The sequence below is a fragment of the Phalacrocorax carbo genome, chromosome 6 (genome assembly GCF_963921805.1).
Source record: "Phalacrocorax carbo chromosome 6, bPhaCar2.1, whole genome shotgun sequence".
Taxonomy (NCBI): Eukaryota; Metazoa; Chordata; class Aves; order Suliformes; family Phalacrocoracidae; genus Phalacrocorax; species Phalacrocorax carbo.
Genome location: NC_087518.1, coordinates 10,984,086 through 11,004,177, shown reverse-complemented (window position 1 = coordinate 11,004,177; position 20,092 = coordinate 10,984,086). Strand labels below are relative to the sequence as shown.

The window sequence follows — 20,092 nt, the reverse complement described above, 5'->3', positions numbered from 1 at the left end:
AGAAGTAACTGATAGCCTGCAGAACGTGTGCCATAAATTAATTGTCATTAATGTGGTTTTTAAAAAACTTTTATTCAGATTATAATATTGAGTAGAATTGTGAATTTTAGTTTCCACATCTCTTCAGGAGGTGACTGTAAGCCTGCTTTGAGGATCAGCATCATATGTTTGTTTTGTGAGAAATGTTACTAGTGAAATGGAAATTAATAGTCAGCCAAAGATGATGTAGATAGAAAATCAAGGTGAGCAAGCATTCCAAATGGGGGCCTTATTATGTATCTGCTTTCGTATTGGAGCATTTAAGATCTTGAGATCATCAGAGCGTCTTGTGACGGTGCTCCTGTCTTGGATTTTTTTTTTTCAGGTATTAAAATTCTTACATGAGAAAGGATTTCCTTATGGCCATCTTCATTCTGCCAATGTGATGTTGGATGGGGACACCTGCAAGTTACTGGATCTGGAAAATTCCTTGTTGGGACTTCCATCATTTTATCGATCATACTTTTCACAGTTTCGGAAAATTAATGTAAGATTCAGACAATTAATTCAGCTGACTGTTATGCATCCCTTTATCCTCAACTTCTGTTTGTGGAGAACTGACTAGAATGAAAAAACCTCTCTCAACCCCCTTTCTTTAATCTGAGCTTTTCTCCATCAAATCCCTTTTCTGCTTCCTCCAAGTCACTGTCCGGCTGCACAGAAGTTTTGTTGCAGCACACTGGAGTGAGGCTGAGGCCAAAGGTAAGCAGGTAGACGGGGACTGCAGGTGAGTGTTTTTGTGACAGCAGTGCTGGAACAAATAGAGGTAAACTGCAGTTGTTTTACGATCTTTTTCCACCCTGGTCTTGTATTTCATAGGAATGTGCATATTGTCTGCCACACTTTTTCACTTGTATGTGCATACAATGAGCACAGCTTATTACTTAGTCTTAGCTGGGAGTAGTAATCAGCCCTGCCTTTGGTGGATACTGTGAAAATTGATTAGATGCTTGCAGGCATCTAGCTATTAAAAGCTGGTTTTTATTTGTTTGAAGGGTGTCTCTGAACTGCAGGCTTGCAAAGCAAAATATTACCTTCCTACCAAAATATGAAAACAAATTCGCCCTGTTGCAGCAATGTAGTATTTTAGCCAGTGTCTTGCCCTGCCTTTAAGTGCTCATTGTAATAAATTCTGTACAGCATCACAAGACAGCTGCTTGCTGACCTTGCTAAACAAGTTCTACTGGTGTTGTCAAAGAAATGATCAAAAGTTCATGGTTAGTCCAAATCTGTTATTGCCATTAAAGCTCTAAGCCCCTTCCAGTAAGAGGAGCCATTTCTGTTTAAACATGATTCAGAGATCTTGGAAATCTGCTGTCTGGGAGCTTAGCATGTATGCACAGGTTGTGTAAACCTAAGGAGGAGCGAAGGAGACACTCCTAGGTTTGTTTGGTATGCATTTTTGCTGTCTCTTTATCTACCTCCCTGTAAGGGGACAGCTGGTCATATTATGAATCTCATTCTTTGCTGTTTGACTTGGCTAGGAAAGTGTGCTTGGCTGTGATTCCTATCAATGTATCACTCTTTAAACTGCTGTGTAGGAAAAGAGTTTACTACTTTACGTGTTTTTACAGAACATGACTGTACTGCTATCCCATTTGCATCATCACGTACAGAAAGACAGCAGTAGCTTCTTCAGCTTGAGGCGTGAAGATTTCATTTGAGCTAAAGTTATGCAGGGAAATGACTGTGGTTAGGAACTGTCTTAATGGTTCCTCTTTTCTATCTTTGAATGTAAGACCACTCTTTTTCTTTAATGGGTTATTGCATATTTTCAAACCAGTTGTAAAAAACTGATTAGTTCTAGCAAGTTGTGTTTTTATTTTTTTGTTCCTCCACAGACTTTAGAAGGTGTTGATGTACATTGCTTTGGGCACTTACTGTATGAAATGACATATGGAAGACCCCCAGATACAATTCCAGTAGAGAGCTTCCCTCCTGCACCATCAGTGTTTGTTGGTTAGTATACAATTGAGAAAATGTCAGTCTCAGCTTCCTGGGTACTTTTACCTTTTACCTAAGCTGAAGATCTTTGCAGCCTGTGACCGGAAAGAATTAGTTACTAATTTGTAAAAACAGAAAATGTGTTCTTCCTGAAATATATGTAGCATATAAATAAAACTTGTGGGTTTTTTGAGTGATAAAGCAGTGTGTAATAAGTAATTAGATGTCTGGATTCCCTCACCCCATGTCTAATGCTCTTGCAAAGTTTGTATGTAGCAAAACTCAAAAAAATGGTGACATTATAATAAAAAACACATGCCACAGAGCTTCATCACTGTTTAGTTGGTGCAATACTCAGGGGCCAGAAGTTCATTCTAAATAATTCGCTATCTTGCCATACAAAAATGTGTTCATTCTTATTTTTTCTTTGGTAGTGTCTGTGTTGGAATCCATTCTGACCTGTGAAGCAATGAAGAATGGCATGCCAACTGTTTCACGGCTCTTACAGATGCCGTAAGTCTTGTTTTACTTGGTTTATACTCATGGGAATATTTTTAATTATGTTATGAGGAAGAACCTTTTTGCTCCTGTTCCTTTTTGTAAGGATTTGCTCCTCATTCTGGGGGATGTATAGTGTATCCGGAATGAAGCTTTAAAATTGATAGGCTTTATCGAACCCATCCTTTGCAAAGATGATATATGCTCATTTAACATTGCATTGTCTCTTGGTGTGGTGGAGCTGTTATGAATGCATTTTATTTAGCATGGTGCTATGGTTTAAATTGATCCAGCTATTACAGTATTGCAAGCATGATTAAGATCATGTACAGATTGTTTAAAAGCATTTAGAATAAGGAGTCTTTTTGTATGTCTCCTTCAGACCTACCTCAGTAGATTTTGCTATCAGTTTACTTATGACTAGCAAAATAGATGTCTTGCTTTGCTCTGCAGTGACATTTAGACTGGGTCTGGGTATGAAAAGTTGTGTATAAGTTCTGGCTGGTTTCCTGCACGGCTGGCTTACAGATTCTCTGAAGCACAGACAGAATTAATTTCCTTACAGGCTGTCCTCCCACTGATGCAGTGAAGTGGTAAGGGCAGGTATGGGGAAAGAATAGGATGCAGAAGGGGACCAACATCAGTGCATGACTGAGCTGGAGATCATACCTGTCTGCAGTGCTGCCCTTCCTGCACTTAGGAGACAATATTGCCAAGGAAATTTTCTGCTGTCGCTGTTCTGCAACATGTCACCAGCATGCTCAGTGTAGAACCACAGTTCCTGGTGGGGGTTCTTTTATATTTTTTTTAATACAAGGTGCCAGAGTCACGACCTTATAAATGACAGAGTGCCCATACCTAAATCTGGGTCTGATCTCCCAGTGTACAGATTGCAGTACATTTAGAGCATGCTGCAAGATTCACATTTCCTAGTTGGGAAGAGATGCTGCAGGCTTGTCTCAGCCTTCAATTCCTTCTACTCCTCCCTCCCTCTACTCTTAAAGGAGGTGGGAGGTAGAGAGAAAGATGTAAGCAGGGGAGAAACACTATAAGAAAACTCTGCAAAGACAGGAATATACAGGTGTTAAAAGGTGCTGAACAATCCATGCCCAGCTGTATGTGATACGTAGGATATTATACTACATTCCCTTCATACCAGTGCTCTTCGCAACTGTTCTATATAGATGTGCAATGCAATTATGTAATTTAAATATTTATTAAGATTTATTATTTATTGCAACCATATAAAGTATGAGTTTGCTTAATTTTGCAAGGACATGCAATCAGAAAGCGTCAGAAAAATGCCCTGTAAACAATGGTGAACGTACGTGGGTTTTCTAGGAGTCTCTTAAAATTTGATTTATATCTTAATTTTTCATGGAATACTATTCTTATAAGCTTGATTCTAGGCTTAAATTTGTTTTCTCTACTGTAGACCTGTGATAATTTTCGATAGTGAACAGCAACGAAAAAAATCTCTGAAACTTTTATTTTGGTGCCAGACTTGAGATCTCTTTCTGGGACAGTTTTCTAGTAGGTTCTGCAGAGCAAAGTGTCTTGAAATGGACTAACCAGTTTATTTTCAGCCTACCATTGCCCTCTAGTGTCTTTGTTTTGGATGGAAAAGGATTTATCATTTATGCTGTTGCTGGTGATACCATAGAGGGGAGAGCAAAATTATTAGCGTATTTGCTTCAGTTACCTTTGCCAGACTACAGACAAGAACGCAGATATCTTCAGATGTTAATTTCACTCATTGATCTCTCACGTGGTTCTTGTTAATGCTAAAACAAGAGTTATGCTAACAAGAGTTTCCTTAAAAAGAGCAATGATTTTGTTCAGGTGAAATTTTAAATTAAGTCCCTGGTAATCTTTTTATCATTGAAGAATCAATATACTTTTAAGGAAAAGACATTCTTGTTTTGGGACAACCCTTCTCTGCCTTTGATATTTGTACCTGTTCTATCAGCTTTCAAAATACTTCACACAGTCTTGCTAACTCTGCCATCAGTAGTGGCTACATTCTGAGGGTTGGATGCTGCTAATTTTATGGCAGTGCTTGGAAAGTAAAAAGCAGTACATAAAAACCTGTGGAAAAAACCCAAGCAGTGGCCTAGGGTTGAGGACAGAGTGGGAAAAGGAGAAAGAGGGAGCTAAGCGAACAGAACCAGTAGTATTCTCGCTGTGGTTCTGCCTGTCTCTTGTGCATAATATTCCTTTCCATTCACAGATTATTCAGTGATGTCCTGCTAACAAACTCCGAGAAACCACAGTTTAAGGTAGAGTTGAACATTGATTTTCTGATGTTTGTGGAAGTGCCAGGCTGTGGGTAAGCTATGCATTAATTGACAAATAGAGTAGAGGAGAGCTGGCTTTATTTGCCTTTACGGCGATTGCCATCAGTGTTTGGATTCCTTTGGTGAATTGTACCCAAGAACATTGTATCATCCCTTAAAAGAGGGGCACATTGTGACCCATGAGTGTTCAAGTGTAATTCCTGTGCTGGAGCTAATTTGCATGACTGATGATGGCACTTTATCTGAGTGGAGGATGCTAAGTAATGTGGGTTGTTTGCAGTGAGAGGAAATGAATTGCTAAGACCTGTGGAAACTGATTTTGCTGGGTGTCACCATCAGCACACTGCTGCCAGCTCCAGCACTGGGACTTCTGGGGAGCCACGTCTGTTCCCGTTTGGGAGCTGCCCCAGAGCACTTCTGGAGGGCATGTGCTGCGTGTCCTGTGTTGTCAGCTTCATGGCAGTTGGCGATGTGACTGGAGTATCAGAACAGTTAGATGTCCCTGCCATTAGAGTATCCCTTCTGTTATTCAGTGTGACTTTGTCCCTGCTGTTAGATCTGTAGCTAGGTTTGGAGTGGAAAATATGCATCTAGAGTCTTTTTTTTCTCCTTCGCTAAGGGAATAGTGTCAGAATTTGGGGCTTTAGATGGGTCTTATCGGATGAATGGTGAGTTTTTAGCAGAGAAGTTATGTTTTCCTTTATCATGTTTTGTGCTATGATTTTTTTTTTTTCCAATTCTGTATTAGATTCCTACTAAGCTAAAAGAGGCATTGAAAACCTCCAAGGAATGCATAGAAAAACGATTAACAGAAGAACAGAAATTGGTAACATCTGCATTTCTTTACAGTATTTTCTACAGACATTCCATTTCCTCTTATCACTTTTACATAGGGAAAGTGAGTTTTTACTCACTCAAAGTGATTTTGAGTAATAAAGGCTTTCATCAACAGATTTGCTTTCCCAAAAATGCCGTATGAGGAGTGGTAGAACAGCTGTTGACTGTATGGCATTTCACTGTTTTAAGTGGTGCAACCTCACAGGCAGTGGCTCCTAAGTTAAAAGATTATTTTAACTGCAGTATGAGGCTCCGTCCTCTACCAGCAACAGCAAAGATAAAAGCTAAAAATGAAAAAAGAAAACTAAACATGTAAAGTAACTACAGTGTGTTTGCTTGCACCCCAAACATACACCTTGTCTGAGAACATTTACGATATTAACATAGTCTTTTTCTGGTTTTCCCTTAATTTTGAAGATTCACCAGCACAGAAGGCTGACAAGAGCTCAATCTCATCATGGCTCTGAAGAAGAAAAAAAGAAAAGGAAGATCTTAGCACGAAAAGTAAGCAAACTTTAAGTAGGTTTCTCACACGGAAAAAGATGTGTATCTTTTTTAAATGTTCAACATGCACAACCACACGCATGCTGGTCTATTCTGTCCCGTGTTTTTTCTCTACTACTTCCTGATTGTTTTCACTTCTGTAGCTAAGCAATACACTTCTTAAGAAGTTTCAGTTACAGCGGTAGCTGACTTGCATATTGGTTTAACCTGGTAGAGGTTGCCGTATGAGAACAGGCTTAGTTAACACCTCATACACAGATGACAGCCTGTGCTGCTTCCTGCTGCCAGGTGAGGGTATTGGAGCCTTTTTTTAGTCTGCTCCTGCATCGCGTTGTCTGTGTTTCTCTTCCTTTTTGTGGGTCAGTTTTCTGCCTTTCCCTTGTGGCCAGAGGACACTGGAGTTGCCCTGCTTGCTTGCCTGGACATATTTGAGTGCAGAACAGCCTTGCTGCTGTTGTCATCGTGGCAGCACATGTTGGGTGTGGTGAGAGGGATGCTGGGCATTGATAAACCTTGTGCGATACAGTGGATGGCTGCTACAGATCTGTGTGTCTTTTCAGTCCTTATCATGGAAAGCAATTACCCATTCCCATCTTTTGTTTCTTCTGCTCTTTTTTAAAGAAGTCAAAACGTTCTGCCTATGAAAGTGGGGAAGAACACTCAGCAAAATACAGCAACTCAAATAACTCAGGTAACTACAGAGAGAAGAGCTTGCTTCTACACAGCTATGTCAATGTTTTTGTTGTTGCTGTCACTTTCTGGTTTAAAAGATCCAGGGTCACCATCAGTTTACGCATTAGTATTGGACTACCAGAGCCTGATACTGCTGGTTTTAGGTATTTAATAATAGATAAATCAAGGGCTGAAAAATATTATCAGTGTTAGATTTTCAGCTGCCTAATATAAAGCAATATGTCCTCTCTTCTGTGCTCCATTCCTCCAAAAAAATATCAGTCTCTTCATTCTTTTTGACATTTGACTGGAATAATAACAACATCCATTATTTGGGCGATTTAATAATGCAGCCTTCAGGGAGAAACTCTGTGGTGATCTGTATTCCATAGTAAGGTGTTAAGATGAATGAGAAAATTACCTCTTCAATTGCAGCTTCAGTGCCATATTCTAAAACAATAGAGCCCTTGACAGGTCTTCATTTAGTTAAAAGAAATGGTTGGTACTAGCAAACAGTTTAACAGAGCTGACTTGCCTGGCTAAAATGTGTCCATAAGCAGCCTATTGTGGAATAGTCAGATATCAGAGTAACTTGTGGAGTACAGCAACTGACTGAAAATCATCTCTTAGAAGGAGAAATGGGTTGCCATCCATGCAGTGGCACAACTCTTAAGGAGAACAGAATTTGGACGCTGAAATCCAACAGCCTAAGCAACAGAAAAGAAGTGTTTCCCATTGAGGAATACTGTTGAGTGTGTTTCTTATGTGTTTGGACCTCCTCTGATACTGTGTACTGTTAAGTCTCTCTGTTCAGATCGGGTCTGAGTGACACTGTTCATATGAATGGGAATCTTTCCCAAGATTTCAGTGGAAGCAGGATTGGATTTTCAGTCAATAAAGTTGGCCAGTTTCCAACAATCTGTCTTGTCTGGATGTGTTGAATTTTAATGTCGCAGCTTTAGTTACTAGACTGTTGTTTTATTTAGCAGGCTCTGGGGCGAGTTCCCCATTAACATCTCCATCATCCCCCACTCCGCCCTCTACAGCAGGTAAGTTCAAGAGTCATTACAGTGTCTGTCTCTTTCTTTGTTTTTTATTCCCCCATCCCTGCAACTGTGAGTGTTATTCCTAAGGATGGTTAAGGGATGGTGGTTTTCAAGGATGGAACAGAGATGACATTTATCTTATGTGTCACCCTGAGTGTGGGCATTTGCTCTCTTTTGAGGGCCATAGAGAACCTTTCTATACTGTTCTTTTTCAGTTAATAACCTTTCTTGAGACACACATGATATGATTTACCCATAGAGTGTAAGTGCTTGCTTCAGAGTCTCTATTACTCCAGTCCTACTGACATTGCTACTTTCCAGACAACTTTCTGGCCCTCATGTTCCAGTGTGGATTTGTTCTGATGTTAATGGTCTGTTGACTCTTTGTTGATCCCTTGTTTTTGTGTATTGTCTCTTTATGCCCATACTGCTGTGATGTAGTTTCAGGAATTTTGGGTATGACAAATTCAGTGGCTTAGGCTGTCAAAATCTCCCGTTCTGCCACAGCCCATTGATGACACCAGTAGAACTGGTAGGAACAAGTCAGAAACTGATGCAGGTTAAAAATATTTTTTGTTTGTTTTTTGTCCAGTTCCCTCTTCCAGTTTGCTGGATACCTGTGCAAACAGTTTTGCAAATGTTTAGGACAGGCAGTGGGAAGTGATGAAGAATCTGCTTGAGTGGGCAACAGAAATGTTCATGAAAGCTTCATTACAAATCTGAGTATTGAGCAGTAGTAGATATGCTTCAGTCTGAAAGGCTAGAAGAGGAGCATTGGCAAATGTTAACAGCAACCGGTGTTAATAGAATACATTTGTAGAAGGGAAGCAGTCTATAGCATTGCTGCTTGTTATGATGACTCATGCTGTATCATTCCTAGTCCCAGGAACTTTCTACACAGCACAACTTGTTAACTGAAGCGATGCAATCAAATTTGTGTTTGCTGTGGATGGTATTTCAAAGGATGCTGCAGTCTGTGTGATATAATTGAAATCGATCATGCCGAAATTCAAATTGGTCACTTCTCCTTCAAGCTGAGGGTATGTTGAAGTGTATATTTTATGAACTAACTTCTCCCAGTTAGTCTAAACAAGATAATAACCGTTATTGTGTTGCACAATAACAGCGCTGTTCTCTAGACGTACTGACTCATAGCTGGAGGGTTTACTTCAAGTTCTGTGTGCTTTAAAAAGGAAGTAGCTGAAAATGCAAAAGAAAACCTTATGCCTCCAAAGTGGACAGGTGTTTAGAAAACTTTTTTTTTTTCTGCAGTAAAACTGCCTTTACTTACTTTTTGACTTCAGTGTGTTGGAACTTGATTGAAAGCTTTTTCAAGTTCTGAGCATGTGATGCAGGTTTATGTGTACACGTGGCTCAAATGGCTAAGAACGGCTCAAGTTGGGGCTCAAAACTTGGCTGCTGTTCGGATTACATTGTCACAGTGTGTCAGTCATCCTGCTGCCAGAATGATTCTGGTGACTCGTGGTGATCAGCCCTGTTTGACATAGTGCACATTGCCCTACTGCATTCACACTAGAAAGTGCTTTAGTGTGCTGATGACACTGATGCATTTGATCAAGTGTAAAGGCAAGTGTCACCATTTCAGAAATGCTTTTTTGAGTAGAATTCATAGAAGAAACTTCAGATATTACCTCTAAAAGTCCAGCATGCTTGATTATTTTTTTCCACCAGCAATGTTGTAGTTTTAGCTATTCTAAGCAAGTATGCTAGTAATGACTTGTTGAAAGACTCACTGGCCCCATGGTGGGACTTTCTTTGTGACAACTGATGGAGCTATAGCTTGTGTCTCTCTCTTCCAGTTTCCTTGTACTTACAAAGGATATTTAATTCTAAACCAAAATTGCTCGTGGGTATCGGTGTGGTGAGATGACTGTCAGAAAGAGAATGAGGCTCTCAGTCTGTCTTTCTGGTTTGGTCGTGGTTGTGTTAGAATCATGGCACGTCAAAGCATCTCACTGATACGATGCCATGGCAAAATGAAGGCTGATGTGAAAAAGTGTACCCAACGGAAGCCCTTGCCCTTGTCCTGACCTGTAACCACCCAAATCAATGTAATATGTGGGTATGGGCAGAGCCAGACACACTGACCAGAAGGGGGATGGGCTGCAGGCTGACAGGCCCTGGGGAAGTAACCTTGTTCAGGGGGTTTCTCACAGGTTGAAAAGTGCTTTGTCTCTGAACAAAGGCCATGTGAGACTTGGCTTGCAGTAGAGTGCTTGGTATAGTCAGTGCAAAACATACTAAGAAAGAAAATGATGGCTGCCTTCAGCTGTCTTCATAATGATAGCTGCAACTGCAGGATCGAGTGCATGCCCTGCTTTGAGGGGAAATGTGTCTACTAGAAATGTAGGCTCTCATGGGCTTTTCTCATTGACTAGAATGTTTTGGGCTGGTTTTGTTGCAGACACCCAGCTAAATATCATCTTTGAAATACATTGTTTAGATCGTGGAAAGTGATTCTAATGTAACTTTCCGTGTTTCTGGCATTCTCCCTTGAATGTTTGAGTGGTTTTTTTTTTTTTTTTTCCCCTTGCACAATTCTTTGCTTTCTTGAAAATCTGTTATTTTTCTTTGAGGCTATGAGCTGTGGCTAGGATCAGAAGGGATGCAGAACACTGTGGTGTGGATTATTTAAAACTTAACTGCATCTTCTTTAAATCCAGTAAGCCCATAAAATACCAGCGAGATCTCTTACATTAGAGAAGAGTTTTGAGGGCACAATTTTTTTGCTTCCCTGCGGGAATAAAAGTGAGAGAGTTGTACTTTAGCTATCATTTTCTGTGCCACTTGTTCTGAATCCTTCAGTATGACATACGTTTCATAGACACCCATATGGTGCATCTTTTCTGCTCTTTACCTTGCTGTAAGACAATTTGAATGCTTTAGCAAGTGCTGTTCTTGAGTGTCTCTGATCCATGGAGTGTAAGTGTAAGTACAGGTGTTTGTACAACAGGAAGTGTTCTTTGAACTGAATGGATTTTGTCTTCTCTGGCTAATCTTCCTGCAGATTTCTTGCTGAATCTCTCTAAATGCACTTTAATCCTGTAAAGCTTGAATTATGGCATGTGCAACTGAAAACGTGTTGTATTTGTTCATCAAGTATAATAATGCTTATAGCATGGAAAATTGTGGTTCGTTATTCAGAATCAAAGTGTTGTGTTTGTCGTATGAAATAGCCAAGCTGCTATCCTTGTATTTGTCAGTGAATAAGAGTGTATTGATTTTTGTACTAACTTTTCAGCTAACAGTTATCTGTTTTTCTACTTTGACACGAGAACTGGATGATTAACTTGTGTCCTCTCTCTTTCTCTGCTGTCTTCAATAGAGCATGCATCATTTTGAACGTGAATTTTCGGAAAAGTAAGCTAATGCTGATTTATCTCTTTAAAGATGCTCTGTTTCTGTATGGGAAAGTTGAATGCAAATCTTGAACTTGCTTAGTATCGGGAGGGCATGGAAGAAAAAGATCTGAACATTCTAATGGATTATTATAATGAAATACAGCATCTTTAAAAACTCTATCACTAAAATGATTTTCTTATTTGCATCCCATTCTCAGCCAACTTTTTAATGCTGTTTGCACAATTACTGTCACTTTAAATTCATAATTAAGTTTTTGTTTCAATTCAGGCATCAAGTTTACAGCATCTGATTTACTTCCCATTCCTTTTAACACACTCTCTTAACAAAAATGTCCCTGTAAAAAACCCTTGGTAAGTTCTTGTTTGAGTGTTTTATTCTTAAACTGCATGAATGAGTAAAATGTGTGTTTGCGGGCAACTTCTTCCAATATATATATCGGAAAGGTCTATAGCTATAAAGTTAGAACTGAGCACTTGTCTCATATTTTCCTGTATTTACTAGAAAAAACATCTGTCACTATTGGACAGAACAATTTAATCTGTAGATGTAACTGCATATGAGTACTCCAGCGTGAATTAAGATTTCCTTTGCACTACTCGTTTCAAGAAGGGAAGGACAGCTTGGTTTTCACTGACTAATTAAAATTAACTGATTTGAGATTTTTCAGAACCGTGCTCTTCATTAATGCATTCCATGTGTAATGCTCGTAGCTAGTCAGATACCATCCTAAAAACCTGTGTGCATTTACGTTTTAAGGCAGAGCTCAGGTGTAGGAGTATTGTTGTCTGTAATTGGTCTTCCAAGAGTTCAGCGGTATGGTGTCACAACTGTATGTTATCACAGCTCAATTTCAATAGTAGTTAGTCCTGAGGAATTTAACAAATTTCCTGAAGGAAGGTGGCCTCTCCCCCTACTTCCCTGTCTTTGTGCCCCTGTTGTAAAATAACCAAAGCAAAATTTGAAGATAACAGATAGAATCTTGACCTAATAATAGTTAGTGATCTTAGCACTCTGGCTTTTTTGCACTTCTGCCAAATGTGTACCTTCTTTCACTGTGTATGATACTTTTGTATTTGTATTCCAGGCAGAGTCCTGGCCACTGTCTTCATGGTCATTCTGTGCTGCATCTTGCACAGCTACTTGCATAGCCTCTTCAACCTCACCTTGCAGCTCCAGCCAAAAATCTTGTCTTTGCTCTCTGCAGGTCTTGCATCTCTTTCAAGCCATTTCATTTACGATTAGCTGGTCTTGGCTCTTTTACAGCAGTTCATCTGATCAGTTTGGTGGTAGCGTTGGTACACCAGCCCTACAGTGTTCTGCTCTGACCACTTTAACCACAAAAGTGGTTACTTCAACTGTTCTTGGTCTGATAATAAATGAATTGATGTCTTTGGCTAGTGTAAAAAGCAGATTTGAATAAGTTAGATGGCCCCAAGGCATTGAGTCCATGTGGCGTAATGTCCTTTAACTGCTTGGTATTTGCTTACTTCATAGCAGTTTTGCTTTGTTGTCCTTCAGTACCGTCGTTCTTGCCACTTACTAGTATATTCCTCTTTGTAGGTTAGAGCTACTGTAAGCAAGTGTTAGACTCTAGATGCCATTTGTCTCTCTAGTCTTACTATGGAATAACTCATGATTTAGATGGAGTTAAAATTCATTGTTGAATAGTTCTAAAATATTAATCATTATGGCCCTACTCATTCTAGAATACATGAGACAAGGCAGGCCCGTTATTCCCAATATAGCTGGTGATGGGCTGCAAATGCCACCTTCACATGGATGTCTTGCAGAACAGCAAGTGTAGACCTCTGAAGCCCTTAGCTCTTACTCCTACCCGAATGTTTTGATTATACTTGTGTAGAAATGACATTGCAATGTGCAGCAGCAGAGTTGCATGAGATCAGGGTCTTTGGGAGTGCTGCTTGGGGCAAATAAGGCCACCTGCCTGGATCTGAACTGCCAGGAAACACCTCCACGCAGGCCCTCACTGCTGGGCTGGCTGCCTGCATGCACCCCTGTGGGCTCCAGCTTCCCAGGGAGTATGGACATGGAGGCTGAGGCATGATGTGAAGCATGAGATGGATGTGACTGGGGTAGAAAGCAAGGGCCAGAGTGCAAAGGTGACCCGTGGGAACACGTGAGGCAGGCACCCAGTCTGAGTGGCAGGTTGTTGTGATTCATTCAGCCTGTGAAACAAGTGTTTGTTACAACATGTTTGGAGAAAGCCTGACAGTACTGTGGAAGTGTAAAACACTTCCAGAAAACTCTATCTGCAGTTAGTCCTTTAGAAACGGGGTATAATGTGACCAAGCAGTCATCGCAAATACTACAGCGATGTGGTCCTCTGTAAGAATGTAAAGTTAGTCATGTAAATAAGAACAGGCAGCAATACTTGCTTCCAGTCTTTGTTACTGTTCGTGACCCAAAGAGCAAACTGCTTCACTAGGGAGAAACAGGAGAAGCTGAGGCTGAGAAGTCCTGTTAAGTGCTCTCCATTTCCCTCAGTGCAAGATCACATTTGAGTCATGTTTTGCATCCCCTACAAGTACTGAGGCACTTCAGGCTTTGTTTCAGAGGTGTCTCAGATGACACAACTCACCTGCAGGTAGAGGGATTTGATCCCTTTGGCATTTTTCATCTGTTCTGTTCTTCACACTCCACTGGCATTCAAGGAGTGACGTGACTCAGGCAGGACTGGCCAAGTCCAGCTAAGCAGCTGCAGTGCTCTGCAGCAGGACCTCCTTGGCATAATCAAACTACATCTTCTCAACTCAACAGGAGCATCTTCGATACCCCCAGCACCACCCCCGCCGCCCCCGCCACCAGCAGCTCCTCCTCCGACTACAGAGGTGCCAACGCAGCCAAGCTCACGGCCCGATGTCAGTGCAAGCCGAGGAGCCCTACTCAGCTCCATTCAAAACTTTCAGAAAGGAACTCTGAAGAAAACACAGACCTGCGATTACAGCGCTCCCAGGATCAGCTGAGGCCACTGGTCACACCAGAATTGAATTCTCTGTCCCCCTCCTGTGCTGTCCAGGAACAAGGCCCTCCTCAGCAACTGATCCACCAGCATATAGGAGCTAATCATGCTGTAGCTCCGTTTGCCCCTATTTCAGCTTCTCTCCAATAGCAGCGCTGCCCTGTCTGAATTGCATTGCCATGCTGTGATAAGTACTCCATTCTTTACTTGGTTTCAAGAACTTTGTTCTCTAACTAGAGTTTCAGGGGTACAGCAACTTCTATATAGCAGAATAAAAATCTGAAAATAGGAATGACCATAATCATGATGAATTAATGCTTTTTTTCCTAGCTCTATTCCACCCCTTTTTTTTCAAATTGCTGGAATGTAGTTTTAGTCTGCTCAGTTTTTCAACACTTTTCATGCAGTTGTAACTCAATTCTTGGCTGCACTGAATCAGCGAGTTGTTTTTCAGATGATCCAACACCTCTCCCCCTCAACCCTTGAAGTGTACTGCACAGGTGAGGGAACTGGAGAATTGCATCTTATTCCCACCATATTTGCTGGTGGAGTAAAAATGCTGTTTCATTAAACATGTTTAAATGGACATCCTACCTGTAACTCAAAGGGAAAGTGTTTTTAAATAAGGGAACAGTTGAAATGGGAGTTAACAGGGCACTGGGACATTATTCATGATTTGGTTAAACACAAAGTTACTTCAAGTTAATTCTACAGCTGAAACTTTATTGAAAGAACCTTTTTGATTTAAAACCTTAAACAAATTGCACTTTAAAGGATTATAGATAATCCATTTTTTAAAATTCAAGTACATCAGTTTTTGTTACTATGCAGAGAATGTCTGTACAAAGTTTCATGTAACCTGTGATATTCGGTCATTTTTATTAAAATGTTAATGGAATTCCTTCAGCAGCATGGTGGTGGGTATATTCAGCTAGGATTTCACCTGCAAGCCAGACTTCCTAAGAAAGAAACAGCACCCTGAAAGGCATTCCTGGCCCTTGACTGAGATGGGACCCATGCTCGTCTGCCTACTTACAGAGGTCAGTATCTTCTCTCCAGTAGTTCAGCAGAAAGGCAGCCTCCCCAGGGTGCAGAGCAACCACGCTGCTGATTCCACTCTGTACCAGAAGCTGCTGAACAAAGCCTAGTGGCGCTTTCCCTGCCTCTCAGGACTAGTCCCTTCGCTAAACCCTGGCATGCGGTGACTGCCTAAAGGCTATTTCCCAGTCTTTCCTGTTTCCTAGCTCCTCAAACACAATCTGTGCTGCTGCTGCACACCCAAGCTTGGTGTGTCTGAATAAAATAACTTATTTTGCACTGTAAGAACTATAGTTTGAGCGTGCCATTGTGAGCCCATGTGATGCAGTAAAGCATCCGGGCAAGTATTTTTATCACTGTATGTGGCAGCTAGTGAAGAAAAATTAGGTAGTGTTTCCTATCACATACTGTAGAGGATCAGGAGTGTTGTTTAAGCCCTCATGCAGAACCTTTCCTGCATGGGTGGAGTGTTCTTCAAACTAAACATGTTTGCCATCTCTTAGCCCATACCGCAGGCTTCCAGAGCCACTTTGCGCAGATAGTTGCACTTAACTGTCGAACTGAAAAACAAGGCTTCACTCACTCCAGTTTGATCATTCACTTTTAATCAGCCTTGTGACCATGGGCTCCTGGAGAGCTGTACAGCATCCCAGGGCTGGTCTTTTGCTTGCTGTAGTTCACCACCACCACCGCAGCCAGTCTGGTACTTACAAGCCAAGCACAAATGGAGGATTTTTTACCTCACTCTGAATTTAGATTTGGATTTCTCCACATACAATACCACCAACCCACTTGTGCCGTTGAACAAACAAGCGCTACCACACTGTTACTTATATGAAGTGTGGCTTAGAGGATAACCCCATATAAATATTCTGGGAGGTCACTATACTTTTCCCACTGTACAAAAGTTCAAGTAGCTATACAACAGAGTTATGCATACAACTTGCCCTACATCACTGACACTTTTTAAAGCAGGACTTTAAAACATGTATTTACAACTTAGATGTTCAAAGTTTTCTTCACTGCAAATATTATATCCTTCACTTGAGGTATGCAGTTATCTTCTAAATTTTTTGCATAAGGCATAGGGACATCTGCACCGGTAACACGCACAGCTGGAGCATCCAGGTAGTTAAAGGCAGATCCTGAAACAGAAGACAGTTGTCAGGTTGCCATGCACTACAGTTTTCTCTTGCTTTGTTTTGAATCTTAATCTATTTAAACAATTTTGTTCCTGTAGCTCTAACATTCCAGAGAGTGCTGTCCCTGCTCATTTACCTTCATGTACTACAGTTTAGACAAAATGTTTCCATCCTGCTTCTCACATAGTCAAGTTCCTGGGGTAAGAATTAACTTGCAACAGAGTATGAGCTGGATCCACCCTGTGAAAATCTCTAGAGCAAGGCAGCTTGGCTCAAGCCGACTTTGCCTTCATCTGGCTTCATCAAGAGGTTGTCAGGATTTAGACTAGGGACTGAGATGAACATGTGTATTTCAAAACTTCATACCTTCCATGATCCTGGCACAGATTTCAGCTCCTACTCCAAATTGTGGCCAACCTCCTTCTACAGTTACAAGATGGTTTGTCTTTACAACGCTGGCTTCCACTGTTTCAATATCCATTGGCCGAATGGTACGCAGATTTATAACCTGAAAAAAACCAAAAACCCGGAGACTGAGTTTTGTCCTTTAGCACTTTCTTCCACTCCGACTTTCAAGACAAAACTTAATAACTTTTTATCCTGGCAGAGACTGTTTCTGGTGGCTCCTGGAAAATCCCAGATAGCTGAGTCTCGCTGTATCGAGGTATGACCATATTAACACCTACTGTCATTGTTCTGCTTACCATATGCAGCAAGGTCAACTAGAAAATCATTAGGTTCTGCCTCAATTTTGTGATTAAAAGATCAAATGCAGAAATGTGAAACGCGCTCACTGACTGTTAAGGCATTTACAAATACAAGAAGCTTGTAGTTATTACACTGATGTTTTGCACAGCCTGAACGAGAAGAACCTCTGCTTTTCTTCCCACTCCAGGGAGAGACAAAACCAACAGCAACCCCACTCACCTCACACTCTACACCTTCTTTGGCCAGTACAGCAGCTGCTTCCAAACAGTGTCCAACAGGTCTTGAGTGTGACACTAATGTAACATGAGTTCCTAGAACAGAAACGAGTGTTAAAAAAAGAAAATTAAAAAACCAAAACCACCTTGAGATTTAAAGCTCTTCTCTGGCCCTGAGGCTCCTTTGAAGGTAATGTTAGGATCCTCCTGTAAATTTAAGTTCCTTAAATTTATTTGAAATGCTAAGTATTCTATGCCCCTACATAGCATGAAGAGTGGACTATGTGAAGATGCAACTTCACCCTTTAATTCAGAGAAGTGAGGAGACACTAAGTATAGTTTTCAGATTATCCTTTTCAAACATTCATATAATTCAGTGGTAAATTCTGAACAAATGAGCTGAAATATTCCAGTGATCTCTTCTGTTTTTGACAAAAATCACTACGGTGAGGAAAATGGTTTTTCAGACATGTCTATACTAAGGAACAAATCTTTTAGAAAGGTGCAGGTTTTAGATGAGATACAGAGAATCAAGTGTTTTTTCTTTGTATAGGCAACAGAACAATTACGTATACTGAAGGATAAAATAACATTTCAACACTTAAGACTTGAAATATTTTTCTGTGCTCCACGACAGCAGTCATCTGAAGAGCAAAAAGGTGAAAAAAAGTCCCCAAGTAGTTAATAAGGAAACAAATTGTATTCTCAGCTTACCTTGCCTTTCTATTTTAGCTTTTCCAATAGGAACAATAAAATCCTTTGACTGTGCCTGTTCAGACATTTCAAAGGGAACACCATAGAGTAATTCATTTTCCAGCATCACAACTAGAAGAAAACACAATTGGATTAATGTGCACATCTGCAGGCAGAGAACTGTACTGATACTTAATGGTACTGCAGCAGACTAGCTCAAGATACTAAGCCCATCCAGGCAACAAGGACTTGAGGATGTTTGCAGAAGCAATGAAAAATAAACACAAAAAAAAAATCACAGTCTTTACTTCAATGCTGAATTATTTTTAAAATTGTCTACAATTAGTCTTAAATGAGATCAAATATTTAACTTTTGGTACATGACAGAAGAATAGCTAGTTTTAGAAAGGTCTTAGATTTTGCATGCATATTTATGAGAAATAAGGGCAAAGGTTTCCCTGCTTTTCATTAATGACATTCTGAATTTATCATGTGAGTTTCATGATCTGTAAGAATGAGTTACACAGACATTGCATGTGCAGGAACTCATCCTAAATCACCTTCATCCTTTTTAACACCTTTATGATAGATTCATATATAATTCTTCTAAGTTTCCTGATTGGTACCAAACAAACATTAAAGCTATGCAGCCAGCTACAGCACAGAATTAGAGTCTACTGCTAGCAAGCCATGTACCTGTTGGGAAGAAGTTAAGTATGTGAATCAATACTTCCTTGCCTTTTTGAGTACCTCAAAGCTGCAATAAAACAACCTTAAGTGTTTTAGGATTTAACAGTAATTTTTGTTTTAAATGGGGCAGGAAGGGAAAACAGACATTCTTTTCAGGACTGAGTGCTAGGTATTGCTGTGATCTGCCTGTGTTCACCTGGATTATCGTCCCGGATCGACGCTTTCAGCAGACCTCTGGCATCTTCTGAGCTCCAAGGACTAACAACTTTCAGTCCCGGGCAGTGCCCGTACCAAGCCGCAAAGCACTGAGAGTGCTGAGCAGCGACTCCAGCTGATGCCCCATTGGGGCCGCGGAAGACGATGGGAACAGCAATTGATCCTGAAGACATGTAACAGGTCTTGGCAGCAGAGTTTATAACCTGATCAATTGCTTGCATGGAGAAATTGAATGTCATGAATTCACACACTGGTCTCAATCCTGCCTGTTAAATATAGTAAAATATATATTAGTATGCTTTTACATACAAATAGTTTAAATGTTTAATTCAGAAGGAATGCAAGTTTACAAACCATAGCAGCACCAACAGCAATTCCTGTGAAGCCCATCTGAAAGAGAAGAAAACCAAGGGTAAGCACCAGGGCTGATGAAGGCATCGCTAAGGTAGGAGACGTGGGCAGCCGTACCTCTGATATCGGGGTGTCGATCACCCTCTTGTCCCCGTACTTCTTCCAGAGACCCCTGGAGATCTGCAGAGCGGGAGACAGTAGTCAGGGCTGGCCTGAGGCCCTTTCCCGGCCGGGTAACGGCATCCACGCACCTTGTAAGCGCCGTCGTACTGGGCCACCTCCTCGCCCAGCAGAAAAACGCGCTCGTCCCGCTCCAGCTCCTCATCCAGCGCCTGGTTCAGGGCGTCCCGCACCGTCACCTACAAGACACCGGCAGCCGGGCAGGACAGGGTGCACGTCCCGCAGCCGCCAGCCTCCCCACACGCCAGGGACGCGGGGAGTCACCGCGCCTCAGCGCCCGCCCGCCTCGGCCGCTTCCCCTGAGGGGGACGAGCCCCTTTCCCCACCCCCTCTTTCGGGGAACCCCTCCCCACAGCGGCCCCGCTACCTGTATAGGGGCGGGCGCGGAGAGGCGGATCCCCCTGCACTGCTGCAGCTGCTGCTGCAACCGTCCGGCGGCGCGGCCCCGCGGCGGGAGGCGGCCGAGGCAGGCGCCCAGGTGCCGCAGTGCGGCCGCAGACGCCGCCATCTTGGCCGTGTCCTCTAGCGCGGAGGGAGCGGCGCCAGCATGCGCCGCCGCTGACGAGCCGGTCACTCCCCCTCCGTCACGCTCTCGCGAGAACCTGCCAGCGCGACGGCGGGCGGCGCGGCCTTTGTACGCCATTTCCGGTCCGTCTCC

The 20,092-nt window shown here is 41.7% G+C and overlaps 2 protein-coding genes across 10 annotated transcripts in view; one reads left to right on the top strand and one right to left on the bottom strand.

Moving 5' to 3' along the window:
• PXK (PX domain containing serine/threonine kinase like) overlaps window positions 1–15,107 on the top strand; it is a 37,776-nt gene extending 22,669 nt beyond the window's left edge. For 3 of the 9 annotated variants that reach the window (XM_064453609.1, XM_064453614.1, XM_064453615.1), the window contains 9 exons: window positions 365–526; window positions 1,881–1,998; window positions 2,418–2,496; window positions 4,712–4,760; window positions 5,527–5,604; window positions 6,033–6,119; window positions 6,741–6,810; window positions 7,778–7,840; window positions 14,000–15,107. In XM_064453609.1, coding sequence (XP_064309679.1) covers window positions 365–526; window positions 1,881–1,998; window positions 2,418–2,496; window positions 4,712–4,760; window positions 5,527–5,604; window positions 6,033–6,119; window positions 6,741–6,810; window positions 7,778–7,840; window positions 14,000–14,205 — 912 coding nt within the window. In that variant the 3' untranslated portion in view covers window positions 14,206–15,107. Of the gene's footprint in view, window positions 1–364; window positions 527–1,880; window positions 1,999–2,417; window positions 2,497–4,711; window positions 4,761–5,526; window positions 5,605–6,032; window positions 6,120–6,740; window positions 6,811–7,421; window positions 7,701–7,777; window positions 7,841–11,183; window positions 11,219–11,488; window positions 11,572–13,999 lie in introns of those variants that run through there. The other 6 variants (XR_010373303.1, XR_010373302.1, XM_064453613.1 and 3 more) reach the window with 6 other exon arrangements.
• Window positions 15,108–15,822: 715 nt separating this feature from the next.
• PDHB (pyruvate dehydrogenase E1 subunit beta) lies at window positions 15,823–20,092 on the bottom strand. Its single transcript, XM_064453616.1, has 9 exons — window positions 19,802–20,092; window positions 19,506–19,613; window positions 19,372–19,434; window positions 19,258–19,293; window positions 18,884–19,169; window positions 18,019–18,129; window positions 17,309–17,400; window positions 16,748–16,889; window positions 15,823–16,384 (listed from the first exon to the last, which is right to left on the bottom strand). The coding sequence occupies exons 1-9, from the start codon at window positions 20,075–20,077 to the stop codon at window positions 16,239–16,241; spliced, it is 1,260 nt and encodes a 419-aa protein (XP_064309686.1). The 5' UTR covers window positions 20,078–20,092; the 3' UTR covers window positions 15,823–16,238.

Coding starts and splice junctions, on each gene's coding strand:
- PDHB (XM_064453616.1), bottom strand. CDS start 20,077: ATGGCGTACAAAGGCCGCGCCGCCCGCCGTCGCGCTGGCAGGTTCTCG. Junction 19,294..19,371: donor TCGACACCCCGATATCAGAG/GTACGGCTGCCC, acceptor CTTCTCTTTCAG/ATGGGCTTCACAGGAATTGC. Junction 16,385..16,747: donor CTGTGCCAGGATCATGGAAG/GTATGAAGTTTT, acceptor CTTCTGTTTCAG/GATCTGCCTTTAACTACCTG.